Raw genomic sequence first — 27,942 nt, 5'->3', positions numbered from 1 at the left:
TTGAAAGTGAATTTAGTATTTACCTTATTTACCAAAGCATAGGCATTTTAAACCTAGATAATAACAACACTAAGAAAAGGTCAATTCACAAATCATTAAGATTTTTCAATTTTTTTATTCTTTTTTTTCCAATTGTTTTTGCATACAAAACTTATGCACATCAGTGATTTATAAATCATGGCAAGTTAAGAAAAACACCAACAAAAAAGAAAACAATTACAACAATTGACAGTTACATAATTGTGTTTAAGAAATGAAATGCAACAGAACTACCGAATTTGTATTTAAACCTTGAATGGACCGAGTTGATTTGAAAATGCAATCAAAGCCCACTTTGTAAATAACTTCAATATTTTCTTTTTAAATTTTACGTGGCCAAATTTGACAGACTGGTGTCAGTGCTAATTGTTTTTATGTACACATAAAATATTCTTTGATGTTTTGAAGTTGTTGTAAGCAGAATGGCAACTTTTTGTTTTTTGCATTTTGCCTACAACTTGCAACATTCATGTTCACAAATCAGTGTCTCGGTGAATGTGCTGACCAACCAACATTTACATATTTTGTTTTAAAACTTATACTGTATGATTTGAGGTTATTGTTTGGAAATCAGAAAATAGCAGCATTACATTTCCATGAATGACATGGAGTGAATCGTAGCATCGATATTTCCAGTCTATAGCCTCAAATGCATGTTAAGTAATAACTTGTGATATTTGCTATCAAAAGAATTTTAACAATGAATTGCAACAAACACTATTTCTAAACATGATTTTACAAGCTAAATTGGTGTGAATTCAACTTTATGAAGTTTTTGTAATTACTGGATGGAATGCAACCATTCCACAAGAACTAACTGGCAATCCCACCCACCACCCTGGATTTCTGAACAAAGTTGTCTTGGTGAAGTTATCCATAGATTTATAAATAGTAGAGCAAGAGCCAGAATTCCATAAATTCTTTGGCACAATTCCTTTAACTTCAAATGTGACAAGTAATTGCTCAACTTCGGATAGAAAGTTATTTGGAGGTTTAGTCCTTAATAAAAATTGCACTCTTGCATAAACTTTGATTCAAGATGGCTGAACACCTTTTACACCATTATTCTGTGTAAACAATAGACAATTCTGTACATTCCCGCATTCCTTTCCATATAACCAAGACTATGGCGTCACCAATAAGCATGTTTAACTTGGCACATATGCACATTGATGATGAGTGCACTGTCAATGATGAAGTCCGGTTTCTTCACAAAGCATTGATAAAGAATTACAAAAGTTTTTAACCAGGCAATGGGCTATTCCAGATGAAATCCATACCCAACACATTATGGAAGACATGACCTTAATCTCTCACACAGGGGGTGTAGATTTCAAATGGAGCCACCCATTCAGGTAACCCCATTTGAAATTCACACACCTGGTAGGGAAGATTAAGGTCATGTCTTCCACAGGCAGTGTATGGATTTCAACTGCAATAGCCCAATATAGGAGAGTCTGTACCCAGGCATGAGAATAATCATCCATGAAAAAACCTGAAGTTTGAAAAAGCATGTGAAATTAGGCTTAAAAAGACCAAAAACGCGTCAAAATTATAAGAAAGTGCGGAAATTTCGACAACAAAAAAAAAAAAGCCTGAAAATTCTCATGCCTGTGTACCCTGTAATTCATCAGTGACAAAGCAGAGAACTGCAATGGACATAACAATAAAAGGATTTCATTGTTTTCCTGCACTAACAGTAATGTTCTCCTTTCAGATTTAAGTACAAATATACAAATTAAACCATTTTCTTCAAGAAATTTACCTAGACAGCACTACACATTTGATTCCTAATAAAAGACTTTTTTACATTGCAATTTCTCCATTTTGTTCCCTTAACCAAATCATCATCTCATAAGAACCCAAAGGTCTGAAATTCAAAATACTATACACCAGCTTCCAGAAGAGCAGCACACTATTCCCTATGGTGAGCATAAATATGGAAGTGAGGGTTCTGATTGGCTGATTGACTGGTAATGACATTGCCTGATTACACATCAAAATTTTGTTCTGTGCTCATAAAGAGAACACACACCCTCACCTATTCCGTTCATTATCAGGGTATGTGTGTGTCAGGTTGAACAGGAGAGTGTAATTTCTTCTCTGAAAGCTGGTATAAAGTCACTAAAGTAGACTTGTGGAATATTCAATGTAAACTACAAACCCTGACTTAATTAAAGTGGGGGGTATGTTTTTTACATGGAACATTTCACTAACTGCATCAATGCATTGCAGTCTGAACCCTACATGTGTCCTTAAAAAAATACAAGAACCTGAAATGGACTGTTCCATGTGAAATCCATCAGAGGAAGTATGTATGTCACATGGAACATCCCATCCGTGTCATTATTCCTTTTTGTCCTTGCCCTCCTCCTTGTGATGTAGAAAGACCACGCTGAAGATGACGAGACCAAACATCATGGAGAAGGCACTGATGTAGTAGGGGTAGGCCGACGGGATGAAACGCTCAAACTGGGTGTGCTCGTAGGGGCGTACTGAAACCTGTGAGGAAAAACAAAAACGGATTGTCTTGTTGAGAGTATGAACAATGAAAGGCATTGCATGGCCATTCTTTCCATTAACCACAACCTCTGAATCTGGATTCTTTGAGACAGACAATGAACTATAATGAAAGACAGAGATAAAAAGACTAGATTGTGTCTGAAATTCTGACAACTAGACAGAAAATGTTGTACTGTGCAGGTCGGCAACCAATCACGGCATGCCTTTGCCCTGACGTCAGAAGCGAACTAGTCTTTTTATCCCTGTCTTTCATTATATTGTGTGTCTCGTCTCAAGTTGAGAGTAACACCATGTTGGGTTGTTGGCAGTTGCAGTCTCGCAGTGGTACTTTCGAATTGCGTGCCCCCTAACTTAAATATGCCGTGCAATTAAGGCGTGTTAAGGCGTGTGTATACATGCGCATAAAAGTGTGGTTTGTCTGTACGCTGGCGACACAACCGGGAAAACGCAACGACAGAAATCTCTAACTCCAGACAAGAAAGAGTATAGCAGTGCATACAGACCAGACAAGAAAGAGTATAGAAGTGCAGTAGTAGGAATGAGCTATAATTTGGTTCATATCAACTTCGGTAGTGAGTGACGTACGTGCGTAATTTCGCTCGCCGCAGTATCGAATCGTGAGCGTAAAAAGTTAAACGCCCCGAGTGTACACACACACGTACAGGAGCAGTTTGCGGCGCAACCGCGAAAAAGCATCGACGTCACTACCAAACTTGAGGTGAACCAAATTATATTCCAGTTGACATCCATACAAGTTCTTTCTGAAAGGTTGCACGGAAAGTTGTGAATGGCTTCAACGAGGTGGTCCCTAGCCACAAAATCCAATTCCAAGAGGCCAGAGTTCTTTTCTTGGGATAACTACACTATGATCAAACAATGTCAAACCTAAGTTAAAATATATGCCAGGTAAATTTTCATTAAAAATACCATTGCTACTCACTCACAACTGTTTGGAGACAATTTATTTAAAAAATTTGAGTCCAAAGTCTCACTTCACTTTGACTTGATCCATCATTACGGGTACCCGCCCATAAATTGCTCGGATACCCGGACACACAATTACCCATGACGTTGCACCCCTAGACAGCTGCACTATTATCCCTCGTATTATTCTCTCTACCTCTCTCCTGATTGCGCAATTTTCTACATGTGCTATTTGGTGAGCAATTTTCTGCATCCTTACCTGTGTGGTACTATAGAGGTGTGTGAACCCAATGCGATTGTAATCTACTTTGAACTGGAATACCCCATACACGTCTGGTAGCTTGAAGTTGCTGGTAAAGCGACCTCCTGAATAGGGGAGAAGGTAGAAACAGATTTTGTTATAATACAATAAAAGCGAAGCAATTTGCAGATATTTTTAGCGCCTCTTTAACACGGTTGTTTTGATGTGATCATTTATTTACCAATAGACATTTTCAAATCAAAGTTTTTCGAAATTTGTTATGGATGACCCCGTTTACAATTCCGGGTCATTAATGCTAATGCAAACGAAACTACGTCTGAACCCAAATCTGTGTGAAAGACACGGTCAAGCGTTAGGTATGGCTTATGCAAGAGATTGATATTTATATTGCGAAGATCACACGAAGACCAAATCAAATGTGCAGCAGATGACAAACATTTGCATTTTCCTTTCTTTTACTGTCACATTGTGAAGTGCCAAATAGTTCAATACCTTTAGGAAATATTTCTCTGTGATGACCCATGTTGATTTTGGCTAAATACGTTGTATTTTCACTCAAAAGGGTATGTGATTACACTTGATTCATTGTGCACCAATTTGACCCCCTAGCTTACTGAATAAATACTGCGGTTTTCCTATCTTGATTTGAAAAGGTCAATACCAACAGCTACACATATATTTTTAACAAAGGTTTTCATTTCCATAACTTGCATTTTTGTGTTTTAAAATGAATTCAAAATGTGTTTTGGTCAAAAACTTACAAAGTTTGAAACTTTTGGTCAAAATTGCAAAAAAATGTTGAATCCAACTTGAAAAACTGGCATTTGTGGAAATAAGTGCAAAGCTGTTATCTTACGTTTTGCCTTAAGAGCAGTCCTGACAAATGGGTCAATGCGGACAAACTCCAGCTGCACATCATCAGCTTGAAATGGCTTCCACACTCCATCAACCAAGATGTCAATCCAGATATTGTATTCCTGAAAATGAAACATATCACAGTTTATTGTTGGTTATGTAGGTTCAGGGAACCAAATTTATGTTTTATGTTGACATTCAGGTAACCGCATTTGAAATTCACACTCCCTGTGTGAATGACTAAAAGCATGTCTTCCATGGGGGTTGCATGGATTTTAACTGGAACAGTCCATTGCATATTTTGTTTCCTTTCACACATTGAGGCCAAACAGATTGTTTGGCTGTCCTAGAGTACCCTCTGGAAGTCAGGGTCGGGCGGTCTGAATTTTTTCAACTTCTCAACATGTAAATGCCAATGAAACTCAGTCAGAATTCCTTAACGTGGCTGTGTACTCTAGACATTGTGTTTTTCGCGAAATTGAGCTTTTTTGAAATGTATTTACTTTGTTATGTTTTTTATAAATACAAGGAAAGAAAATCCAGATTTGTTAACTCCAACTGCTCTATTTTATGGATTTTATTTCACTCGCTTCCGCAATTTAAAAGGAAACAAAAATCTTTGTTGTACCATCGGGGTACACGCGCGCAACAACGCATCGCGTTTTGTAGTCGCGCAATTTGTTAACGCACAGGTACGCTACGCTATCTGCATGCGTGGCGCATCTTATGGAAGCACCACAGAAGCACTGATTTCACAAGAACCTAGCGGTCAAATGGCTCCGTTTTAGCTGATAAAATTCTCAAGGGGCTGTGGATTTACCCGATGTTTGCGTAATGTAAGGTAGAAAAACAAGAACTGCCGCATTCTCCTGTGAGCTTCGATCAAAGTGCAAAATGTGACCACTTTAAACTTCAACTGCTTTTATTTCAATGTTCATTTTCTCGGTAAAATGACGATTTAGGTACACGATAACTCAATAAATACAGCATTTATTTTATTTTATTTTATTTTATTTAATGACATCTTTAACGAGGGTAAACCCTGATCAGTGCAAGCACTGCTTTCCACAGGGGCCCTCGATAAGGTAGCAATTATACTCATCATAAAAAGCATGATCGACTTAAGAAACGGCTTTCTCATTTTGTTATATTTTGGTCTATTTCCGATTTTGGGCATCATTTTGTGCAAATAGGCGTTTGTGAATTTTAAAAAGTTCATTTTGATGCATTATATGGTCAATATCTCAAAAAAATAAGGCCAATATCAAAAAACTAAAATAAACGTTTTTAGAATGGTGCCTCAAGGTTAAGAAAAAAACAAAACAAACATTTTTGGAAAGAGTGTTTTTTTGTTATGTTTTTTATAAATACAAGGAAAGAAAATCCAGATTTGTTAACTCCAACTGCTCTATTTTATGGATTTTATTTCACTCGCTTCCGCAATTTAAAAGGAAACAAAAATCTTTGTTGTACCATCGGGGTACACGCGCGCAACAACGCATCGCGTTTTGTAGTCGCGCAATTTGTTAACGCACAGGTACGCTACGCTATCTGCATGCGTGGCGCATCTTATGGAAGCACCACAGAAGCACTGATTTCACAAGAACCTAGCGGTCAAATGGCTCCGTTTTAGCTGATAAAATTCTCAAGGGGCTGTGGATTTACCCGATGTTTGCGTAATGTAAGGTAGAAAAACAAGAACTGCCGCATTCTCCATGTGAGCTTCGATCAAAGTGCAAAATGTGACCACTTTAAACTTCAACTGCTTTTATTTCAATGTTCATTTTCTCGGTAAAATGACGATTTAGGTAATACGATAACTCAATAAATACAGCATTTATTTTTTTTATTTTATTTTATTTAATGACATCTTTAACGAGGGTAAACCCTGATCAGTGCAAGCACTGCTTTCCACAGGGGCCCTCGATAAGGTAGCAATTATACTCATCATAAAAAGCATGATCGACTTAAGAAACGGCTTTCTCATTTTGTTATATTTTGGTCTATTTCCGATTTTAGGCATCATTTTGTGCAAATAGGCGTTTGTGAATTTTAAAAAGTTCATTTTGATGCATTATATGGTCAATATCTCAAAAAATAAGGCCAATATCAAAAAACTAAAATAAACGTTTTTAGAATGGTGCCTCAAGGTTAAGAAAAAAACAAAACAAACATTTTTGGAAAGAGTGTTTTTTTGTTATGATGTACCTGGTACCGAACAAAAATTGTCAAAAATTCACTTTTTTGTGTGATTTTCTTCATAATTGTTGTGTTTACACCAAATCTGTATTTATACTGAGATTCATTGATGTCTTGCCTTGATAAAAATTTATACTTTTATATGTCTTGCGTGAATAATTACAAAGTTATGGCACTTTTACTACATGCATGTCTGAGAGCACACAGCTGCCTTAAGAAGCCATGTGTCATTTGTAAACAAGTAGCAGAATTAAAGTGAGGAAAACGATTATTTGTTAAGGTGTAAAAGTCTACACTGCAAAATATGGCAAGATAAGGGTACAATTACCGAATAGGGTGCAACTTGCTAGACTTGAGTCCAGTCCTCGTTTACAGAGTTTAGGGTTAGGGTTGGGGTAGGGCAGTCTTGTAATAAGACTAGTAGAGTTTCACCCTATTCGGCAATCGCTCCAATAATGGTAAGGAAAAGAAAAAAAATCTCAAAATGTTTTTGGTCAGCTCAAGAAGTAGGGTCAGTCGATCAAGAAAAACCAATTTTTTTCCGCCTTACCATAAGAAACACCCAACACTTACCACTTGGTCATCTTGAGTGTATGCAGTAGGTGGTGTAGTCTCCCCGTCCTTGTGATGCGTGACACGGTTGGCACGAAGGACACCTTCCTCCTTGAACACCCAACGGGAGAGTGCTATAGCAAGGGCCTGGTTGCCAGACTGTTCAAACCTGAGAAAAGATTAACCATTGACCATAGATTAATGCAAATCAGGATATGATTTCTTGGTAATCCAAAAAAAAAAGGAAAGCAAATGATTTTATTGTTACCTGTATGCCGGATATCCCCGACAAACAGATTGTTTGTATTAATGTACATGAGCATGGCAAATTTCAAGTGGTTGCTTGTATGTAATCTCTTGGCAACAGGTTGTTGCAAATATGCAAGCTAACCTATTCATGCACAACACAGGGCCTTCCCGACCGGCACTAAGCTTGATATTAGTCACCGACCGCCGTGACCGGCACAAAAAATCTTTGAAATCACAGAAAATGTACAAGTTACAACCAAGAATTAGTCTATGTAGGGAGATTAAAAGATGAATTCGTCTGTGGTCTACAAATGTAGCTATGTGTAAGGAGGGAGAACAGCTACACCATGGACAAATTCATCTCTTAATCTTCCTCCTTACACACACTCAGCTACTTAAATTATCCACCACTAAAACTGTGCTGGCTATCAGGGATATAAATGGGCAACATATCCATTTCCTTAAAATCCATTTGGTCCTTACGGGTGGCCATGGGCTTGCATGTGCTATGGAACATGAGGGGTTTGTCCAGGGAACACGCTGCAGGTTATCACCCCCATCCTAAAAATGTTTTTTGGCTCTTTTTATGACGAATTATCCTCATCCATTTTTTTTTTTACATTTCCGGATTTTTCTGGAAGGTTTACATCCCTGGGAATGGCAGGTACTCTATTTTCACCCTCCATGAGCAACACATCAACATGGCTCTATTCTAAGCTGACTGACACCATCTGGTGCAGGGCTCAAATTTCAGGGAGGCCACCAAGGCAATTGCCTGCCCTTTTCAATTTCATGAGTTTTGGCCTTCGGTGCCCCAGATCTTTGTAAACTTCAAGGCATTCTTCACCATTTTTGGCCTTGGTGCCCTTCTTTGTCTTTGCCCAGCCTTGAAAATGGATGCCACAAAAAATTACAATTCAAGACCTGGTCTGGTGGCTCAGAATAACTCAACAGCGCTCCCGCGTGTCAGATGTTGGGACCGACCATGTCCAACAATAAACTCGATGAAAAGGATCCTGTGTTGGGAATCTCAACAATATCTCTATGCGAAAAATAACCACTTAAATACAATACCGTATTTTTAAAATTCACAAAGAAATACACACAAAAACTTACTTCTTAGACCCTTGTGCAGCCTTCTGCACCGATGATTGAAAGAAGTCGTCACTGAACATATCCACGGACCCCGAGAACACCACGCGTGCATTATTGCGTGCCTGCAATGCGGCCACCATAAGGGTGTTCTTGCCGACGGCATGTGGGTACTCGCTCACCTCCTCCTCTGGGTTGTGGCAGTACGCCGATGATTTGCCGTGTAAAATATCCAGGACTAGAGGATTTTCTGGGTCAGCAACCAAGCTGTGATGGAAATAACAGTTTGAACATCTTATTAATGTGAAAGGACTAAAGTGTGCCTTTATCATATTAGCCAGCTTTATTAGGTTGAGTGTTAATGCAGGAGTCAACATTTATGCAGCTGTGCTGAGATCAAATTAAAATTTTTTACACCTCTGCTCAGATCCCATTACAAATTCACTCTCTTTATGTAGTAGATTAAGGTTATGTTTTTATAGGGGGCGTATAAGGTAAACCGTATATTGCTGATAACAAATGTGATGCATGCTGGGAATCATAAGGGCTCAAATCCGCTGTTGTGGGTGACAAATTTGACAGCTTTTGAGCCCTTTTCGCTCCCAGCATGCATCCTGTTTGCCTATATATCGATCGCTAGATCAGCAAGCATGGATTTCAAGTGGAATAGCCTATTTCGATAAGCACCTTCCTTATTGCAATATCCCCCCCCCCCTCTGATCATTATGTAATTTGGTGGGGAAAATTTAGCACACCAACAACCGCTATAGACCACTTGACATGTGACATCATTGCCTGGCAGTATGCGCGCAAATTATGGCAATTTCCATTGTTCTTTGCCCTGCAGTGCACGTACGCATTGCAGTTTGCTCTGGACACATGTATTTTTAAATCGCCCACCACATTTCATGTAGTACAAGAAAGCCATTGAACAGTGTAGCGATTCGTTCAAGCATATCGATAGACCAGTCCCTTGCCTTCGTTGATTAACAATGATGTCAAGTGGTCTACAGTTTGCTAGCATTTTACTAAAGTAGAGTTACTCACCCAACTCCTTTGAATAAAATAGGATTGTTTCTGTTTTTGCCAACAATTGTTGGGGCTTCTATTAAATTTTCTGCATCTGCTACTATTAATGTGTGCTATAACGAGAGAAAATGAAAACAAAAATACATCAATGCACTTCTATTTACATGCCTGTACAATATAGAATATGTAAATCGGGGGTTGTAGCTAGCCAAAGTTGAGTGCCGGGTAATTTTACTATCCAATTAGAGCGCTGGCTCATGCCACTTACTGTTGTCAAAATTTCCTGAAAAACATGGAAATATCCTGAAAATGCACTTTTCCTTCTTCTTTTGCACAGGAAGGATAGAGCACAAATTTCCTGAAATCCTAAACTTTTTTCAATAATTTCCTGAAAAGTGGCATCCCTGTGGCTCGGGGCCTCATCTTTTTAGTGGATGCCAGTGATCGGGAATAAGCTCTGGGGGGAATGCCCCCCCCCCCTATTTTTTTTCATTCTCTTTTTATGATGAAAAAAATCGGTGCCAGGCAGCCAACATCTAAAAAAATGTTGCCCGGCAGCCTATGTCGGTCTCTCAACCCCGATGCCAATAAATAATGCATGAGGTTGGTTATTTATAAAAACATTGTTGGTGGAATTGTTGTTGTCTACCAAAATACTATCAAACAATTGTCTTTGTCATCTATAGGCTAGATCTGTGTATTACTCGCTACTTAAAAAATAAGACAACCCAATACTCGGAAGTTAAAAACAAGCTAAATATGATGGCGATAAATTGGATGGAAATTTAAGTTACAATTAGAGTTTGCCCATGCATGATATGCCAGTTTTAAGATTACTTTACTATGGCATGGACATTTCTGCATTTCTGTCACTTTTTCTTTGAAAAATGATGGGTCCTTTATTAGAGGGGTGAGCCATTAATTAGACAATATACGGTAATACTTACATAGCCTGCATCTTTGGCGTCATAATTTAAGTGATCAATAACGGCTGTGCCTTCTTCATCATATTCTACACCACATTCTGTGCCAAGCTCTCTAATGGGTTCACCTACATGGCAGAAAAAAAGATCAAAATGTCAGGCAGAATTCAGTTTACAAGGGTCTATGTTTGCCATCATTATTTACTAAGACCGGCATCAACATGCCCTCTGTCGGAATCCTGTCGACAAAGTGAATTATGTCAATATGTCGACAGTGCTCAGGAAATGGCCCAGTAAAACTTTGTCAGGCAAGCTCATTTTCACTTAAAATATTGGCCATTTCCAATGTATTGTCAACAAAATGCAGTGTCAAATCTGTTACCGTACCTACTATTTCGCCTAACTTTTCTTGTTTTTTGCCTGTATTATAGTATTCTTTGCATTTTGATTGTTTAATTATTGTCTTATTATATATTGATATTGTCTGATCTGGACCTCTTGGGAGATCAGAGCTTACTAGAATAAAGATAGATTGAACGAATGACTCACAACCAGGGCTGGAAAAATGAAAATTTCCCTGGAAGATGATCAAAATTTCCCTTCAAAAAAAACCAAATTTCCCTCCAAATTCTTTTGTAAATTTCTTTGTTTAAGGGGGTACTACACCCCTGTAGTAAATTTGTGACTATTTTTGTATTTTTCTCAAAAAATAATAGGACACTGGTCACAATAGTTATGTATATTATTGGGGCAAGGAATCTAATTACTACACTGAAATTTCAGTGACACAGGACAAGCGGTTCCGTATATATGATAGGCAATGAGGTACATCCTAGCGGTACCTTATTTCGTATCATGAATAACCAACCGCTTGCCTTGGGTCACTGAAATTCCAGTGTAGTAATTGGATTCTTTGCCCCTATAATATACATAACTTTTGTTACCACTGTGTTATTAGTTTTTGAGAAAAATGCAAAAATAAACACAAATTTATCGAGGGGTGTAGTACCCCCTTAAGGACCTTAATTTCCCTTCAAACTTCCAAATTTCCCGGGAAGGAGCTTCCCACATTTTTTCCAGGCCTGCTCACAACAAGCGGTATGTTATTTATGATTGATAAGAAAAGAGGTACCACTAGAATGTAGCTATTTTTAGTCACAAAATTTATCCGCGGGTGTAGTACCACCTTAACAGGACAATTTGGTCCCACCATGGCCGGCTAACCAAAGTTGAACCGCATTATGATTACCACAACTTACCTATATCAGAACTAGCAGCAACTAAAACATTTCCACCTCCATCTATGAAGTCTATTATTGAACCTTCTCCTATTTGGCCACCAAATTCTGAAAATGAAAAACAAACAAAAAAACCAATAATATTTTACTGAAATTCAAGCTCTGATGGGTCACCGGTTGGTGAATAGTACAATGTATGTATTAGGCCAAAAAAAATAATGGTTTGTCTCAAAGCTCACAATTAATTGGTTTGAAAACAAATGCAAAATGCGACTTTTTTTAAATTTTTTATTCCCGACTTTTTTGGCCTTAGTCTATGCAACGCAGCATTTAAAATGTTGGAAAATGACCTATAACCAAAAACACTTTTGGACACAAGTGTCTCCATTGTATGGAAAGGGGCCTACTTTGTAAATGGAAGCAATTTTGGTTTTTAAAAGTACCGGTAACCAAAACTTCAGGTCCACACACATACACCGTCACACCCACAGACAGGCACACACCCGCATACCCACATCTATCAGAATTTGAAGCAAAGGACTGGTTAGTGCTCCAGATGACACAAAAACTGGTTTAAAGAGGGGACCATTTTCAAAATTTTCTCAGAATATCTGTAAGTACTAAAATTTGCTTTAAATTTGACAGAAATCATTCAAAGTTATTTGACTATTAACAGCCCTCTTTGGGGTCTCGTTTTTGTCAAATTTAATTCATTTTCAGGGATAGAATCCCTGTAGCACATCCCTACCAACTACCCAGTCCAAAATCAAGAGGTACATGTATTTTGCACTTACCTTCTACAGATGGGCAAAATAAAATTAAATGTTCATAGAGGTACTCTCCATAGCTGGTCAGCTTGAGACTAGGATCATCTGCCGACTTGAATACCAGATCAAATCCTCTGTCTGTGAAATCAGATAAGAAGAGAAACAGTGTTGATCAAAAATAAATTGAAATCTATTTGAATGATTGGGACATCACATAAAATACAAATTTCTTGCACCAACTGGGACAAACAGCTTGCAGACTTGCACATTATATTTTACAGCACCAGATAAAATTAAAAACATGATTTTGGAAGCCAAAAAACGCACCATGATTTTCCAAAAAATGTGATAAATTTTTTTTTTTTAAAGAAGTTATATAGACCATAAATTACTTGTTATTGAAGGTTGGAACCTGCAAAATACTGCTACATGTACTTGCATGTTTTATCCATGTTAATTCAATATGTCCCTGGCTGTTTAATAGAAGCAACAGTAATTAATTTTATTCTCATTTGGTGACTTACAGACTTACAGTATGACTATGTGTTGATCGAGAAGTCTATCCTCAATCTAGGCCACTGATAACCGATGATGGATATGAGGACAGCGCTTGGAGCCATCTCAAATCGCGTCAGAATCAGTGAAGCAACATAAGTCATTTCTCTTTTTGGAATAAAAGGCAGCCCTGAAAAGGGCTGTTTAGTTTGTCGTTGGTTCTTTTGAAGTGAGTTTACTGTGCTGCTCTGCCCTCTACATGGTTGCCTCCTTGACGAATACAGGTTTCAGCCATAGTCCTCATTGCATCAATTGCGCTATGCGTACCAACCTTGTGTGCGGATACTTACGAATATATCATTAATACGTTTGCAAAGATCTTGGATTTTGCCACAAATGAAGAAATCAAGTGGTGTGAGGTCTGGTGATCTTGCAGGCCACTCCACAGCATGGCCCATCCTAACCACTCTGTTTGCTATCCGTGGACAGAGTGTCTTTAAAAGGGCATATCTTTAAAAGTTGTGAGCCGATTGCAATAATTGTTTTGGTCTGTTATAGCTAACAATTAAAGGTTTCTATACATACCAAAATATTTTTGATCAACTTTTCAGAAATAGGCGAAAAAGAAGGCGTAATGAGGGGCCTCTTTTTTTTGGGACTCACACCCTGTATATTATTCTACCAGTTTTGGATTTATTAATTGGGGTCTGTTACAGAACTACTGTAGTAACAAATTTCAAACGTTTGAGGACTTGTTCTCAAGTTGTAGGAAGTGGGCATCTCCAGTGTTAAACGTTTTCATTATAAATGTCGCAAAATATTAATATTGAACAACCTGTTTGACCTACATGTATCTACATACGTATATATATTCATAGTCATACATAAGTGCTCACCTTAGAGTTGATGTGGACTCGTTTCGTACACGCGTTTTCAAAACGACACATAGGCCTATATTTGACGCCCTCTGTCGGTCAACGTTCACTAAAATTACACACATAACTTGTGCAGTTCAATGATCCCGCTAGCCTTCAAAAACCGCGTCTGATCGGATGCACAACTGTAAAATCTGGTCGGGAAATGTGCGTCCCACAAAATTTGTGTGTGAGTCATTCCATGTCAAATCAACCAATGGGTTGGCAGGTCACCCCATCAGATTTTGCTGAAAATCATTTCTAGCATACCTCTATGGCAATAATGAACACATGGAAAAAATTAGCGATCAACTCCAAGCGGTTTCGGAGATGCGGCTTGTCAAAATTTCACCCAGACCCCCTTTTTTTTCTCGCGAGTCGCGTCGTTGAATTTGTCGCGTTTTGGAACACTCATATTTTGACTTTAGGAAAAAGATATTAAGCTGAAAATTGCTACCTAGAGTGACTTTCACCCAAATAAGCAGAATCTGGTCTTAAAAACAGTGTTGTGCTTCCACTTTTAAAGTTACGGGTCTCCCAAAACCCCTTTTAGTTTTGTCATATTTCACCGTGTACGTTTCATCCAGAGCCCACTCGTACTCTTAAATAGATATCAGAGAATGTTCAAGCGTCGCGACGTTTAAATAATTCATTATTTTGCAAATTACTACTAGTACTAAAACCAGAAAGAAAATTTGTTCTACAAAATTTTTAAACCCCTTTTTTTGTATAAACTATAACTATTAGATGAATCCATCTAAATATTTTAGCATTAGGTTTTTGACCCTTGCTCTATCCAATTATTTCAATTATACCTTTGGGATACCAGGGTAGACTAGAAGAGAACCTAGCCAAAATGTTTTTACCAGATTGTTGATGTTGTAAATAATTTAACTAGGAAAGACCTAGTTTTGACAAATTGGTGCCAAAAATGTATTTCATAATGTTCTGCATGATTGTTATTTTTGTATTTAATGAGTCAATCTCCCCCCCATTTCCCTCTATCCTCAAGTGTATACGGAGAGGTTAGTGGTCACGTGTCTTATGGTGGGACCCCAAAATACCTGGTGACGTTACATTTTTCTCTCCTCTTTCTGATTTAACTTGCTGTCACAGGGCTATTCTTGGTTCAATTGCATCAAGTTTGGGCTCATTATACAGCCTGATTATTCTAATTTTCAAATATGTTTCTCAATTTGGAATGCCAATTTGTTTAATTAGTGAAAAATACCAAAATGTTAACGAAGATAAACCTGGTGGATAAGCGGTGGAGGATAAGCGGTGGAGGAGTATGTGCATTCTCTATGGGAGACATGGCATCTTTTTGAATTTTAAATTATATCATTGCCAAATTGTGTGCTATACTTGCAAATCATACCTCAAATGAAGGCTTGATCATTCATTATTCTTATTCAGCTATTAAAAGATCTAATTGTGTTTACAAGTACTCACTGAGAACCGCAAGTCACAAGAACCTCAATTTTTTCCTATTCACTTACACACAAATGTCAAGATTTTCAGTCACAACATGCGTTTTGGCTTTCAATTCTTGTATCTTGAGAATTATACACCCTAAGATAGGAAATGTATACATTTTTGGAAAGCTCTTTACCCCAGGAATCCAAATATGCAGTTAAAATAAATGTAGGATACACTCTAAAGAAAATATTTTCAAAAATGTAATCAACATTTTGTGTGCTAAGTTACGTATATTTTCACACCCTGTATCACCACTTTGGTCATTCATAACATAGCAAAAGTATAAATTTTATTCAAGCTCATAGTGTTGCCTGCCACAAAATTTGATTACATTTGAGGTATTCCATATCAGTAGCAAATGCAATAAATTATGAATTTACTAGTAAAATTAATTTTTTTCATGATATCACCCTATATATTTTCTTACGCACCCTGTATACCAACTTCATTTTTTGCATAGTTGGATTCCTTGGAACATAAGCTTTCCAAAAATGTATAGTTTTGTTGGTGTGAGATGTATAGTTTTAGACATGTAACAATTTAAGTGAAAAGGAGGACAAATGATCAAAATCAGTGCTTGTAACGCAAATATGCCCCACCATATGACACATGACCTAGTGCAAATTGGAGTGAAGAAGACTGGCATGGTACTATACTTCGGAATACATTTAGTTTGTTTTAAAATTTGAAAAACAAAAAGCAAGATAATTATACTTTTATAAATGTTTATGTGTGTTTGTGACATTATATTGCGACTGGCGATGCCCAATTAGAATGAACAAAAGCGCATAAGCATTGGTAAAAGGCCGCTGATAATGAAACCTTGAAAATAATGAATAATGAATAATGAAATAGTTGCTAGAGTTGGGCGACTATCACTTTTTTCCTAGTCGAGAGCAAATAGTCGCGACTACGACTATAGTTGCGACTATCTGTGGTTAAAATTGGACTGAAAAATCGGGTGAAAGATTGGTGGCAATTTAGTATTTATAATGCATGATTACAGGACCTGTGATTGCCGGCATCGCATCACAGTTTGCTACACAAACCAGCACTGTTGCGATACAAATTGCTACACTGTATCTCACGTTTGCGATGCAAATATTTGACTGTAAAATGCTGTAATATAGGCCTAACTTTTCTGTTCAATTAAATTCACTTGCCACTTTCCAGCAACAGCACAAGAAACTTCATATAATTTCTCAAACCTTCAATATTCCAATAGCGATCTTCGTTCGTTTCCATGTTTTGCTGTGCATGAAAATATATGTAAACATGCCGGTACGGCAGTGCATATTTTCCATGGTATGCTCATGAATGTGTTGCATCGTGCATGTACGATTAACTTTCACCTCCGACCTACGTCACCTGACCTCATCTAGACTACTGCATTTGTCGCTATAGGGGTGGCATTGCAACATTACGACTGTTTGTCAGCTAATTTGTTTATTTTCCTGTTGCTTTCTAAATATTCTGTTACCACAATAAGCATAGCTTTTTGAAATTACGTGAAAAGTACTTCTAATCTAATAATATTTTCCTAAATTTTCCTTTTTGTAAAACACTTCTCAGAAGTTCTCGCTGTTTCTTTCCAAAGTTAAAATAATCTCATACCTTCAGTAGTTGGTACAAACACCCAACCTGGGTCTGTACATGCACGCTATGACGCTGCTACACCTGTTATCGATGCATAAATTATAATCATAATGAGATGTTCGACAGTTCTAAGTAATTTGAGTTTTTTGACGGCTTTTATCTTGTGGGAAAGTAGTTCGACAACAAGTCAATAATACCAATTTAATGATGATTTATGGACTTTATGATTACTTGTTGGTTAGTGTTACTATTGGTAAGACAATGACTAACATTTTTTCACATTTTTCGCAGTTTATATGTTAGTATTTGGTTGGTTTTGGTGCGAATAACTGGCACTTTTAAAGTAATTTTTTAACACAAAAATATACTTGCATTAGTCGACTTTTGCTTTTCAATAGTCGTAGTCGCGACTATCAGTAATAGTCGCGACTAACGACTATTGGCGACTTAGTCGCCCAACTCTAATAGTTGCCTCAGACATTACCATTATGAGCTGAAAAAAATGGGACGCTAAACTCAACATCAAGTTTCAATAGCCTTAGACATGTTAGATAATGTAAGACATGTAAGAAGTTAGTAAGATAGTAAATGTAAACCTGTATTTTAGCTAGAGTATAGAGTATCTCGAGCTAATAATAGGCTAATAATGTACTCTATAGGAATCCCAGGCAAACCTTAGTTAACACATTTGGCCCATTTCACGGTTAGGCGCCACTTTTTGATTTTCAACGTATCTGGCCTGGTGTGTAAAAAATAATGGGGTTACAGAATTGACTGTTGGTGATTTTTCATTGTCTCTGTATAGCCTACCTCCACTAGCTTAATCGGCCTTTCTGCTTTTATCTTTCAGGGCGCACAGGGGTCAGAAGTGGTCAAAAACCACATTTTACTAGCAACCTAAAACAGACATTTATTTTCCAATGCTGCCACTTTTAACTATGTTGAGCCTACCAGCTGCTTTTGTTGTTTTTATGTAATGAACAAGTTGCACTATACAGCCATACATGAATAAAGTAGTAGTTGTCAGTTAAACTAGCATGAGAACCATTTAAATTTCTGAATTCGGATGTGACATTTTCCGTTCACATCTATGTACCTTATTCAATGTGGAATAGATCGACTAATACTTTACATGAATGGCAAACTAGTGTGTTTTAGTAAAGTTCAGAGTCTTGTTACTATTTGTTGAACAAATTACACTTGTTGCTCTTAATACATAGATACAGCGATATTTTGAATTTTTGCCAACAAATTCCGTTCACAATTTTGTCACATCCGATTAATTTTCCAAATAGTATAATTTATTAACAAATAAGTGGCAGAATTTGTTCTCCTTGATTTTTAAAAATCTCCTGCTATAAGCTATCTAATGACACCATTTAATGAAAACTCCTTCATCAACTTAGCTTGCAGATGTCATTTCAAAGTTTCCGTTCACATGTGTCACATCCATGGTACCTGTCACATCCAAAATAGTTTCTTCAAAGAACTAAGACAGGAATGGGACTAGGATGCCAGTTTGAAGTTATTTCATTACAGGTTTGCGGGGGATCAAAAGGCACAATAAGTTTTTAATTCAGCATGCCTTCTTTAATTGTGACAGGAGATTCAAAAGCTTCAATTTCCGTTCACATGTCACATCCTCAAAATTAGTAGTTTTTAGGCCAAAATACTTAAACAACATGATATTTGACTTTCTAAAATAGGTTTATTATTTCATACATGTCACATATGATTATTTCATGGCTTTGTTGTTGTCTTTTAGGGGACAGTTTTGTATACAATTTACAGAAGCGGATGTGACATTTTCAATTGTGAACGGAATATTTCAGTATTATAAACATTTTGCTTGGCAAAAATATATAAAGGGTCAGGAAAAACATTTTAGCATTGCTCAATTCAATAGAATCTATCAAAATATATGTGTTAGAAGTGCTTTAGAGCTTATATTTTGACAAGCAAACTGTTTATAATAATGAAATATTCTGTTCACAATTAAAAATGTCACATCCACATCTATAAATTGTAAACAATGTTTTAAAATGAACACTAACACAGGTTAATATGTTTCAATATATCCCATTTAATTTACTGAGTGTGTGAAAACTCTTTGAATCATTATTTTCTGAAACATACTCTGCTTTACAATGTGTGGTTTCCGTTCACATTGACATCTGTCACATCCAAAATTGCACAAACATAAGAATCTTGAATTTGACCTGTGCTTTCAAACTGGCTGATATTATTTGTGAACATTACCCATATTATGACCATCAAAGCTGTGAAATATCAGAGTCATTCATTGATTATTAAAATTGTTGAGTAAACCTTTTCAATCTACATGTAAGTGGCCATAAATTTTTCATTACACAACAAAATTTGCCCAAATTTGGTCAGAAGAGAGCCTATGACATACTTGTTTATTTTAAATATCTATTATATATGTATTGGACAGTAAAAGTATAAATATTCACTACTCAATATTTATCAAATTTGTTAAAAATTACATAACATGAGATAATAAATTATAATTTTCTTCAAGAAGTAGAGAGATTTAAGCTGGGAAATGATATTTTTATGAAAATCTGGTCTTATGTGGAAAAGAAAACCCCAATTAAATGAAATTTAATCCATTTTGAAAATTTCAAGTTTTTTCACCAAAAGTGGCGCCTAACCGTGAAATGGGCCATTTACTAGTCAGTCAAATTCGCCGACAATGTCAATGCATATTTACATAGAAATTTAAAACAACTGGCCGAAGAAAGAAACCTACATAAATATGCTTTCTATACTTCACTTGACCCAAATATATGATTTTTATGGTGATAAGACAGGCGCTCATGGAATTTTAGAGGGATTTTGACAGCAGTTCCATTAAAAAAAGCTGCTATCATAATGAGAATAAGATCTAGAAACACCCCCGAAATGCAGTTTTGGGGAATTTTGCTAGCTGAATCTTTTTGATGAAAGTCAATCTTTGACCAGATGTAACTTTGCTACGGAAAGTGCTATGAAAAAAAGGTTTTCAGTTTTGGCTTTGTTTACTCAAGAGCTTTAATTTGATATATAAAATGATGCAGTTTGATGGCAAATTTGAATTCACCTAGCATACCACAAGCAAACTTCTGTACAAATTCAACTTATGCAAATGAATCAACCACAGCTCATTATAACCCAATGACATCACCAGCTCAAATTACATCCCATTGAAATACATGTATTGATGTAAGTGGAACCAACATTACTCAAATTTCAAGGGCTTACAAGTTTTTCTGAGGTTTTCAAAGTTTTTCTACGGAAGTTTAAGGTTTATTCAAGCTACTTGTGTAGGAAGTGCAAGTGGAGACAGTCAAATGTTGATGGACAAAAGTAATATGCATGAGCATTTTTCATAGTCCAGAACAAATTTTCTTGAAAATCCATGCACCTGATTGGTCAGTTCAGTGCATGGGGTTGTAATGTGAGCAGCTCTGTGTGTACTATGGTTGGTGGTTTCCCAACTGTGCAATTGATCATCATGGTGGTGGTACCTGGTGTGTTCTCTTAATTATTTGTACAGTGCCAATGGTGCAAGTTTGATTGCCTATACTCTAGTTACTAACTAGCATCGAATGCTAGACATGCTAGATGCATTACTTCTACCATTGCCAAGCAACTATGCCCAGTGAGGTCACGTCACACTCGGTGTGACGTGCCCTGAACTCCCAATAACTTTCGTAGCGACAGACAAATTGCAGGAAAGCGTGCCAATTTAAGCTTCCTGTAATATCTATTGCACATAAACGTACGAAGTCACAAACTTACAAACTTCAATATGCAAGTTCAAATACTGCAGACCAGCTGTTATATATTACCGATCCTGTAGAATAACTTACATAATCTTCAATTTCATGGAATCCCGTTGCTCAGAATTGCAAATGTCATTTTTATCTGTCAAAATCCGCTGTGTATACATGTGCTCAGAGATTTTATGATATGCTCCATAAATCACAGCTGTGAAACTGACTTTATACCACTCGCTCGCTTTTAAAGCTAGCAGAAAAGCGAAGCCTCCGGCTACCTCGTGGCATGACGTCACACAAAATTTCCGATGGGCGCCTTTATTTATTTGTAACCCGTTTTGTGATTGGTTGCAAACACCATTCATCATAATCGTTAGCCAATCAATGAAGGCGACGGCCTTTTACGATATGAATTAATGTGACCCGCCAGTAAAGTACGTCTAACCTGATTGGTTTACAAAAATAATTGGATATTTGCTAAGCCAGTCAGCGTGTTTCGATGCTTAACAACCTGGTCGTAGAGGTTTTTTTTTTTTAAATAAGCGAATTCACATGGTGATCCAGCGATCGAGTATAAATTCAGCATGACTTCTGCTGTAACAGGTGCAATAACTAGGTATGCTAGGTGAATTTAAATTTGCCATCAAACTGCATCATTTTATATATCAAATTAAAGCCCTTGAGTAAACAAAGCCAAAACTGAAAACCATTTTTCATAGCACTTTCCGTAGCAAAGTTACATCTTGTCAAAGATTGACTTTCATCAAAAAGTTTCAGCTAGCAAAATTCCCCAAACGGCATTTCGGGGGTGTTTCTAGATCTTAGTCTCATTATGATAGCAGCTTTTTTAATGGAAATGCTATCCAAATCCCTCTAAAATTCCATGTGCGGGTGACTTATCACCATAAAAAATCATATATTTGGGTCAAGTGAAGTATAGAAAACATATTTATGTAGGTTTCTTTCTTCGGGCACTTGTTTTAAATTTCTATGTAAAAATGCATTGACGTTGTCGGCGAATTTGACTGACTAGCAAATGTGTTAACTAAGGTTTGCCTGGGTTACCTACAATAACAATAGGCCTACGTCGACACAATCAGTGACATTTACACAATACAATAATGAATTATTTATGACATGCATGGGCTGGATTTTACGATCGAGGTAAGGTTTTCGGCCTGTCCCTGCGTGAATATCGTGACTTTTCAGCATCAAAGATACTTGCGATGACCAGTTTTTTGCGGACACTTTGATAACAGGTAACTTTTATAGGTCATAGGGTAGAAACGATAGTTGTACAATTCATTGTACGAAAATATACATTTTGTTATAGCTAATATTAGCTACTTACTTGCAGTTCGCCATTATGCACTATGTGCGGGAGAGCCTCGAACTGGCAGCATACATGAATGGGAATTGAACTAGTCATAACGTTCTGTGTAAGGTTACATAATTCTTCCTTTCATGTATGCTGCCAGTTCGAGGCTCTCCCGCACATAGTGCATAATGGCGGAACTGCAAGTAGCTTAATAGTAGCGAAGTTCAGTGGATTTTGGATTTTTTTTACCAACCCCCACAAATTTGGTATCACTGGAAAGAGCATTGAAAAAGAAAGCCAATGATGCAAAAAGTACCCCAATACGACAAAGTATAGGGAAGTTATGCTCTTTTAAAGGTCAAAAATGTCCGTTTTGTGTCTGACGGTTTTTGTCTTACACAAGATCTACCTAAAATTTGGAATACACTTTTGAAACCAGTTAAATAACACTTTGAGTAGTTGAATTATATGCTGTTGCAAGACTTTTTATATGTAAACTTAACTAAATATTTAGGTAAGACAACTGCACTTGAAGATTTAGATACATTTGTCAGCATTTCACAAATTCCTACCTTTTATTACCTACCCATTTTGCACCATGAACAACAATACCAAGGTGCAAATATCATTTTGCTGACTACACAGGAGTGATTCAAATGGTTTATCAACTTGCCAGAAGTAGTCAAACAATAATTTGGAGATCTCCCTTTCTGTAATCTTCTAGAAGTTGACATGAATACACTGGTTTCTCATGGTCATACACAACATTATAACAGGATCGATGGGTCACACACAGTGCATTATGGGAAGATGTTTGAGGACAATTGATAGTTATCACTAACATCAAACACACACACCCCACACAAAATATTCACATCCCAGAAAACCAGCGTCGACTGAGGTTTTTCCAATGCAGTGATGTAATTGTGTTTATAAACTGCAATGCATCTTGGGAAGACATACAACACTTTCAGGGTTTCCCTATTCCAGTGCCCAATATTTTGATATCACATGATATCTCTTCCCATCATGCCCATGGTGTTAAGAATTTGTTGATGCGGAAAGTGGATTGATTATATTTCTTTTATACACGAAATGTCTTTTAAGGGGGTACTACACCCATTGCATTTTTTTTGCGGTTTTTTGCATTTTGTGAAGAAATGAGAAAAAAAGAAGATAGAAGCCAAAAGGAGGTACATCACTCATGCTTTAAATTCACTTCATTTTGGAAAGCTTGCTATCAACGGATTTCGTTAAAATTTTGGATACGTGTTGCCAACGCATTAGAGAAATAATGTTGATATGTAAAATGGGAATAAGTGGTTCCTGATGGCTTCATGAACTTGGTGATTTTCAGAGCTCCACATCTATCAAAAACGAACTGGTTAAAATGCTTCTATTTTCAATGTTGAGCTATATTTTGTATTTGTAACTAGCGACATTATTTCACTGAAACTTACTTAAGCCATAGGTAACAGGTTACCACAACCATACTACAAAAAAAAAAAAAAAAATTGCATTTCTCGTCACCTATACCCACCATATTCAATAAGACTCGTAAGCTTAGATTTGCTAATTTTGGTAACTATTTTGTCGTTATTTTCTAATCCATTTCAACTAGGAACTCCAAAATTGATACAGTGATATAATATTTTAAGTGGATTCATATTTTGTGTGTCTTACCTATCATTGTCCCTATCCAAGGCAAAAAAAAGCAAAATTATATTCCATAGAATTCTGCACTCGCCACGGTATCCGAATTTTGACACGCGAATTTTGACTACATCACCCGTGCGTTATAATTACTTTTATAACGAGCTGTCTCCGGGCTGGTTATAACCAGTTGCCGTGTTTTATGCATGTATATATTTAGGTATTTTTAAGCTCAAATTCTGGCGTATGGGACAAGCCAAGACGGGCCGGGAAAGGAATTTGGGAAAATTGGGCAGATCGAAGGGGGAAAGCGATATTTGGTGCACATTAAATGGGACACGACTGATTTTTGAATAACACGCACTTTTGGAAGTCACGTCACGGGTAGGCCTATGCCTACAGTATTACGCAGTAAAAATCATGAAAAATTTCCTGCATGTTATCCGCACGCTACATAGGCCCTACTTTCGCATTTAGACATTCCCATCTATACAATTTTAAAGGCCTATCCAGTAATCCCAGCAAAGTGTGAAAAATTAAAATTAATTATAATGTCTAAAAGTGAAGGATACCCCGTAAGTCATTTAAATTGTCATTTGGTATTTTTGAAATGTAATATTTGGCACATAGGATCCTATCAGCAGTAGGCCAATTGATGTAGGTGGCCTATCATAGGCTTAGCTAGTAATCAGATTCGTGTAAAATGTCTGATGATTTTTTTCTCGGGATGAGATTTTGTCTTTAGTACTCGGTGTTTGGCTAATAAACCACTAATACTAGGCCTATAACAACAAACAGGGACAACAAAGGCGATTATGGCCGGGGAAGGGAAGGGGAATGCAAGAGGTAAGAAACTTCAGTTGGTAGGCCTACATCATTTGGAAATCTCTCAGTGAGCCCCTTATCATGCTTATTGAATATTTTAGTAGTGTTATAACCCGGCTAACTTTTATTTTTCCGTGTTATGTACGCCTAATTATTAAATTGCGGAATTGTAGGCCTATACTCGTGCTTTACACCGCTGATTCAGTTTATATTATCGCAACTCGCCATCTGGGGCGGTGAATTGCTTTCCCCATGCCAACAAATCTTTGCCCTCCCCACTTTGACATGCCAACCCCTCTATCGACACTACCAAAACATTATCCCCCTACACCTCCATGGCCGCCGGTATTCAGTTTTAGGCAGCAGGCGAGAAGGGCAAGCCGCAAGTTTTGTAACGTAGGCGTAGTATATTATTGCAAAAGCCAAGTATTAATATACCCGGGGAATAATAGGTCTACTATTATTTAATATGTTCACGTTCTCTACTTACTTTATTAGGGCCTACCATTTAAAATGTCTAAAATTGCGGAATTGTTAAAATGTCTTAAATTGCGGAATTGAGCAAATTTCTCATACGTCCAGTGCCGTAGGCCCATACCTAAGGGGGCAATGGGGGGAAGCTACCCCCACCCCCTGTGGGAAGTCCGCCCCCCCTTGGAAGAGGCACAACATACATTTCTTGATTTTATCAGGATTTTACCAAGAGAAGGTGCTAGGCATACATGCTCATGTTTGAATCTGGCAACACGAGAACTTTGAACTTCTGCGGTAGTCTTGTAGCCAGTCCGGCCCTGTTCAGTTTTATACACGCATTTGAATAGGAATTGTTTTGCGCACTTACTTAATGTTTATGGAGCACATTTTCTTCATTAGTTTGTCAAGTTGATGTCAAATGTTCTATTCTATATTATTTAGCAATAGTGTTTTTTTGCCTACAGTATGTCCAAACATGGTCCAATGTTGTAATTTGTTGTTTTTTGATCGCAAAGGTCGGATATTTTATTCCCGATTTAACTGTGCACCCGCCGAGGGCTTCGCAAGGGTGCAGAATTGCTAAAGTTTGACGGTAATTTTGCCTTTTTTGACACTAAAACGCATTCGATCCTTAATTTTATTTCAACAACATTTTTGATTTGATTAGGTAGCATAATGAGGCGGCTACCAACTTTTTTACCAGATCTTAAAGAATTATTCTCAAATGTCTGACCTGTGTATTTCCTATTGGTAATACAAATTGACGTGTCAGCCCTAGTAGGCAGGTCGTATTCTGGACCGGTAGCGTGTCTTATACGTAATGTATGTGAATATCGATGAATGTTAGAAACGGCAGAACCCGGTTGTGAAGAAGACTACGTGGATCGTATAAGCGTCCTTACCAACCAGCCAACTTTAAGACAAATGGGTGAAAAAGGACACTCTTTCACGATGTTTTTCATATTTTTTTATTTCACATGATTCGTGCATATATCGCCTAGCTATATATGAAAAAAAAAAATTTTTAGACCAATCAAACCAATATATGGGTGTAGTACGCCTTAAGACATTTGTTGATGCGGAAAGTGGATTGATTATATTTCTTTTATGCACGAAATGTCTTTTAAGACATTTCGTGTATAAAAGAAATATAATCAAAAGAAATATAATCAAAAGAAATATAATCAAAATAATTTTAAAAAACGTGTTATAAATCTTTAAATTAGTAATAATTACATGAAATATGATCATAAATCACATAGATGATGTTCTCAATGCAGCACCAGCGCCGCGGCACCAAGAAGTTCTGGCTTCAACGACACATTTTGACAATGGTGATGATCACGTAATTTTCACATTTAGCTGTTGTGCTTCCTTGTGATAGCCCCAATCCCAATGAAACTTTGGCAATATACTCAGAAAATTCTAAATTTTATCACAATCTATGTTTCATATATGTTTCATCAACTCCTTATAATGCATTTTAAACTGATTTTGAGAGTAGAAAATCGCAAAATTACGTGGTATTTTTCACCTAATTTGGACTGATCGCACTCCGTTTCTGCTTCGTCTGAATGAGTTTATTTTGGTATCAGAAGAAAGGTCATTCTTTGAACTTTGACATGATATGAATATTTATTAGATGACATCATCAGATACAGTTGTGTAGGAATCTAAACAACGTTGTTGTTTCGAGATCAGTATGAAAATGGCGTCGGATCTGATTAGACAGTAAAATTTTCACTCTAGGTACGTCATATTCAGTGACTTATTTCACCAATTTAAGTTTGGTTTTCGTGCAAAAAAGAAAATATGTGGGTAGATTCATCTATATATTTACCAAATATGTTTATAATATATTTGTCGATATGGCACTTTTGAACCCTTCGAAATAAATCAAGTTTGTGAACAATTTTTACACACGATCAGATATAAACTGGAAAATCCTAATTCCACCGAACTCGCTAATTATAGGCCTAAAATGTTTACAAAAATATATTATTGGTCCGTACGTTGTGCATGTATTCAGTTGTTCGACGTATACCAAGCAACCAAGAAGTGTTGGACAGTACCCAATCAGATTCAGATTCTGAATGCGTAACTATCGTGTGCAAATTCGAAGCTAGAGTTCTCGAGTAAACAGAGATACGAAAGGCGAACGTCTAGCAATTAACATTGCCAGTCCATGACCATGGATGGCGTGCCATTGCCAAGTTTATAAGCTTAACGATAAAACCATTTACAGACTAAACTCGTCAACATACCTTGAAGAGATTTGAAGAAAATAGAATGCGTTTCCTTCATAGCTTGTGAATCTAGCAAAACAAGTGTTTTTCCTCCCCCTTCTACTGCATTTAGTAGAGCCAAAAGGCCCAGCATTACGACTGCTACACCCACCGCCATCTTGAAAGGACACGTGTAAAATATGCAGGTCAAAGGTTAAATTGATGCATAATGCATGATCGTACAACTTCACGAAATGCATAAATTAATGCCAGATCGAGAAATACAGTTTTGAATGTAACTTAGACTAATAAAGAAAGAAAGAAAGAAAGAAAGAAAGAAAGAAAGAAAGAAAGAAAGAAAGAAAGAAAGAAAGAAAGAAAGAAAGAAAGAAAGAAAGAAAGAAAGAAAGAAAGAAAGAAAGAAAGAAAGAAAGAAAGAAAGAAAGAAAGAAAGAAAGAAAGAAAGAAAGAAAGAAAGAATGAAAGAAAGAAAGAATGAAAGAAAGAAAGAAAGAAAGAAAGAAAGAAA

The 27,942-nt window shown here is 36.9% G+C and overlaps 1 protein-coding gene across 1 annotated transcript; it reads right to left on the bottom strand.

Annotated features, from left to right (window-relative positions):
• Nucleotides 1-95: 95 nt before the first annotated feature.
• LOC140168349 (dolichyl-diphosphooligosaccharide--protein glycosyltransferase 48 kDa subunit-like) lies at nucleotides 96-27,615 on the bottom strand. The gene is made up of 10 exons (XM_072191719.1): nucleotides 27,453-27,615; nucleotides 12,680-12,790; nucleotides 11,907-11,993; nucleotides 10,672-10,775; nucleotides 9,743-9,837; nucleotides 8,720-8,962; nucleotides 7,376-7,523; nucleotides 4,605-4,725; nucleotides 3,746-3,852; nucleotides 96-2,541 (listed from the first exon to the last, which is right to left on the bottom strand). Exons 1-10 carry the CDS (start codon nucleotides 27,589-27,591, stop codon nucleotides 2,386-2,388), a joined length of 1,311 nt encoding a protein of 436 aa, XP_072047820.1. The 5' UTR covers nucleotides 27,592-27,615; the 3' UTR covers nucleotides 96-2,385.
• Nucleotides 27,616-27,942: the final 327 nt, after the last annotated feature.

Source organism: Amphiura filiformis, chromosome 13, assembly GCF_039555335.1.
Source record: "Amphiura filiformis chromosome 13, Afil_fr2py, whole genome shotgun sequence".
In the NCBI taxonomy this organism is placed as follows: domain Eukaryota; kingdom Metazoa; phylum Echinodermata; class Ophiuroidea; order Amphilepidida; family Amphiuridae; genus Amphiura; species Amphiura filiformis.
This window is presented reverse-complemented; position numbering and strand designations above follow the sequence as displayed.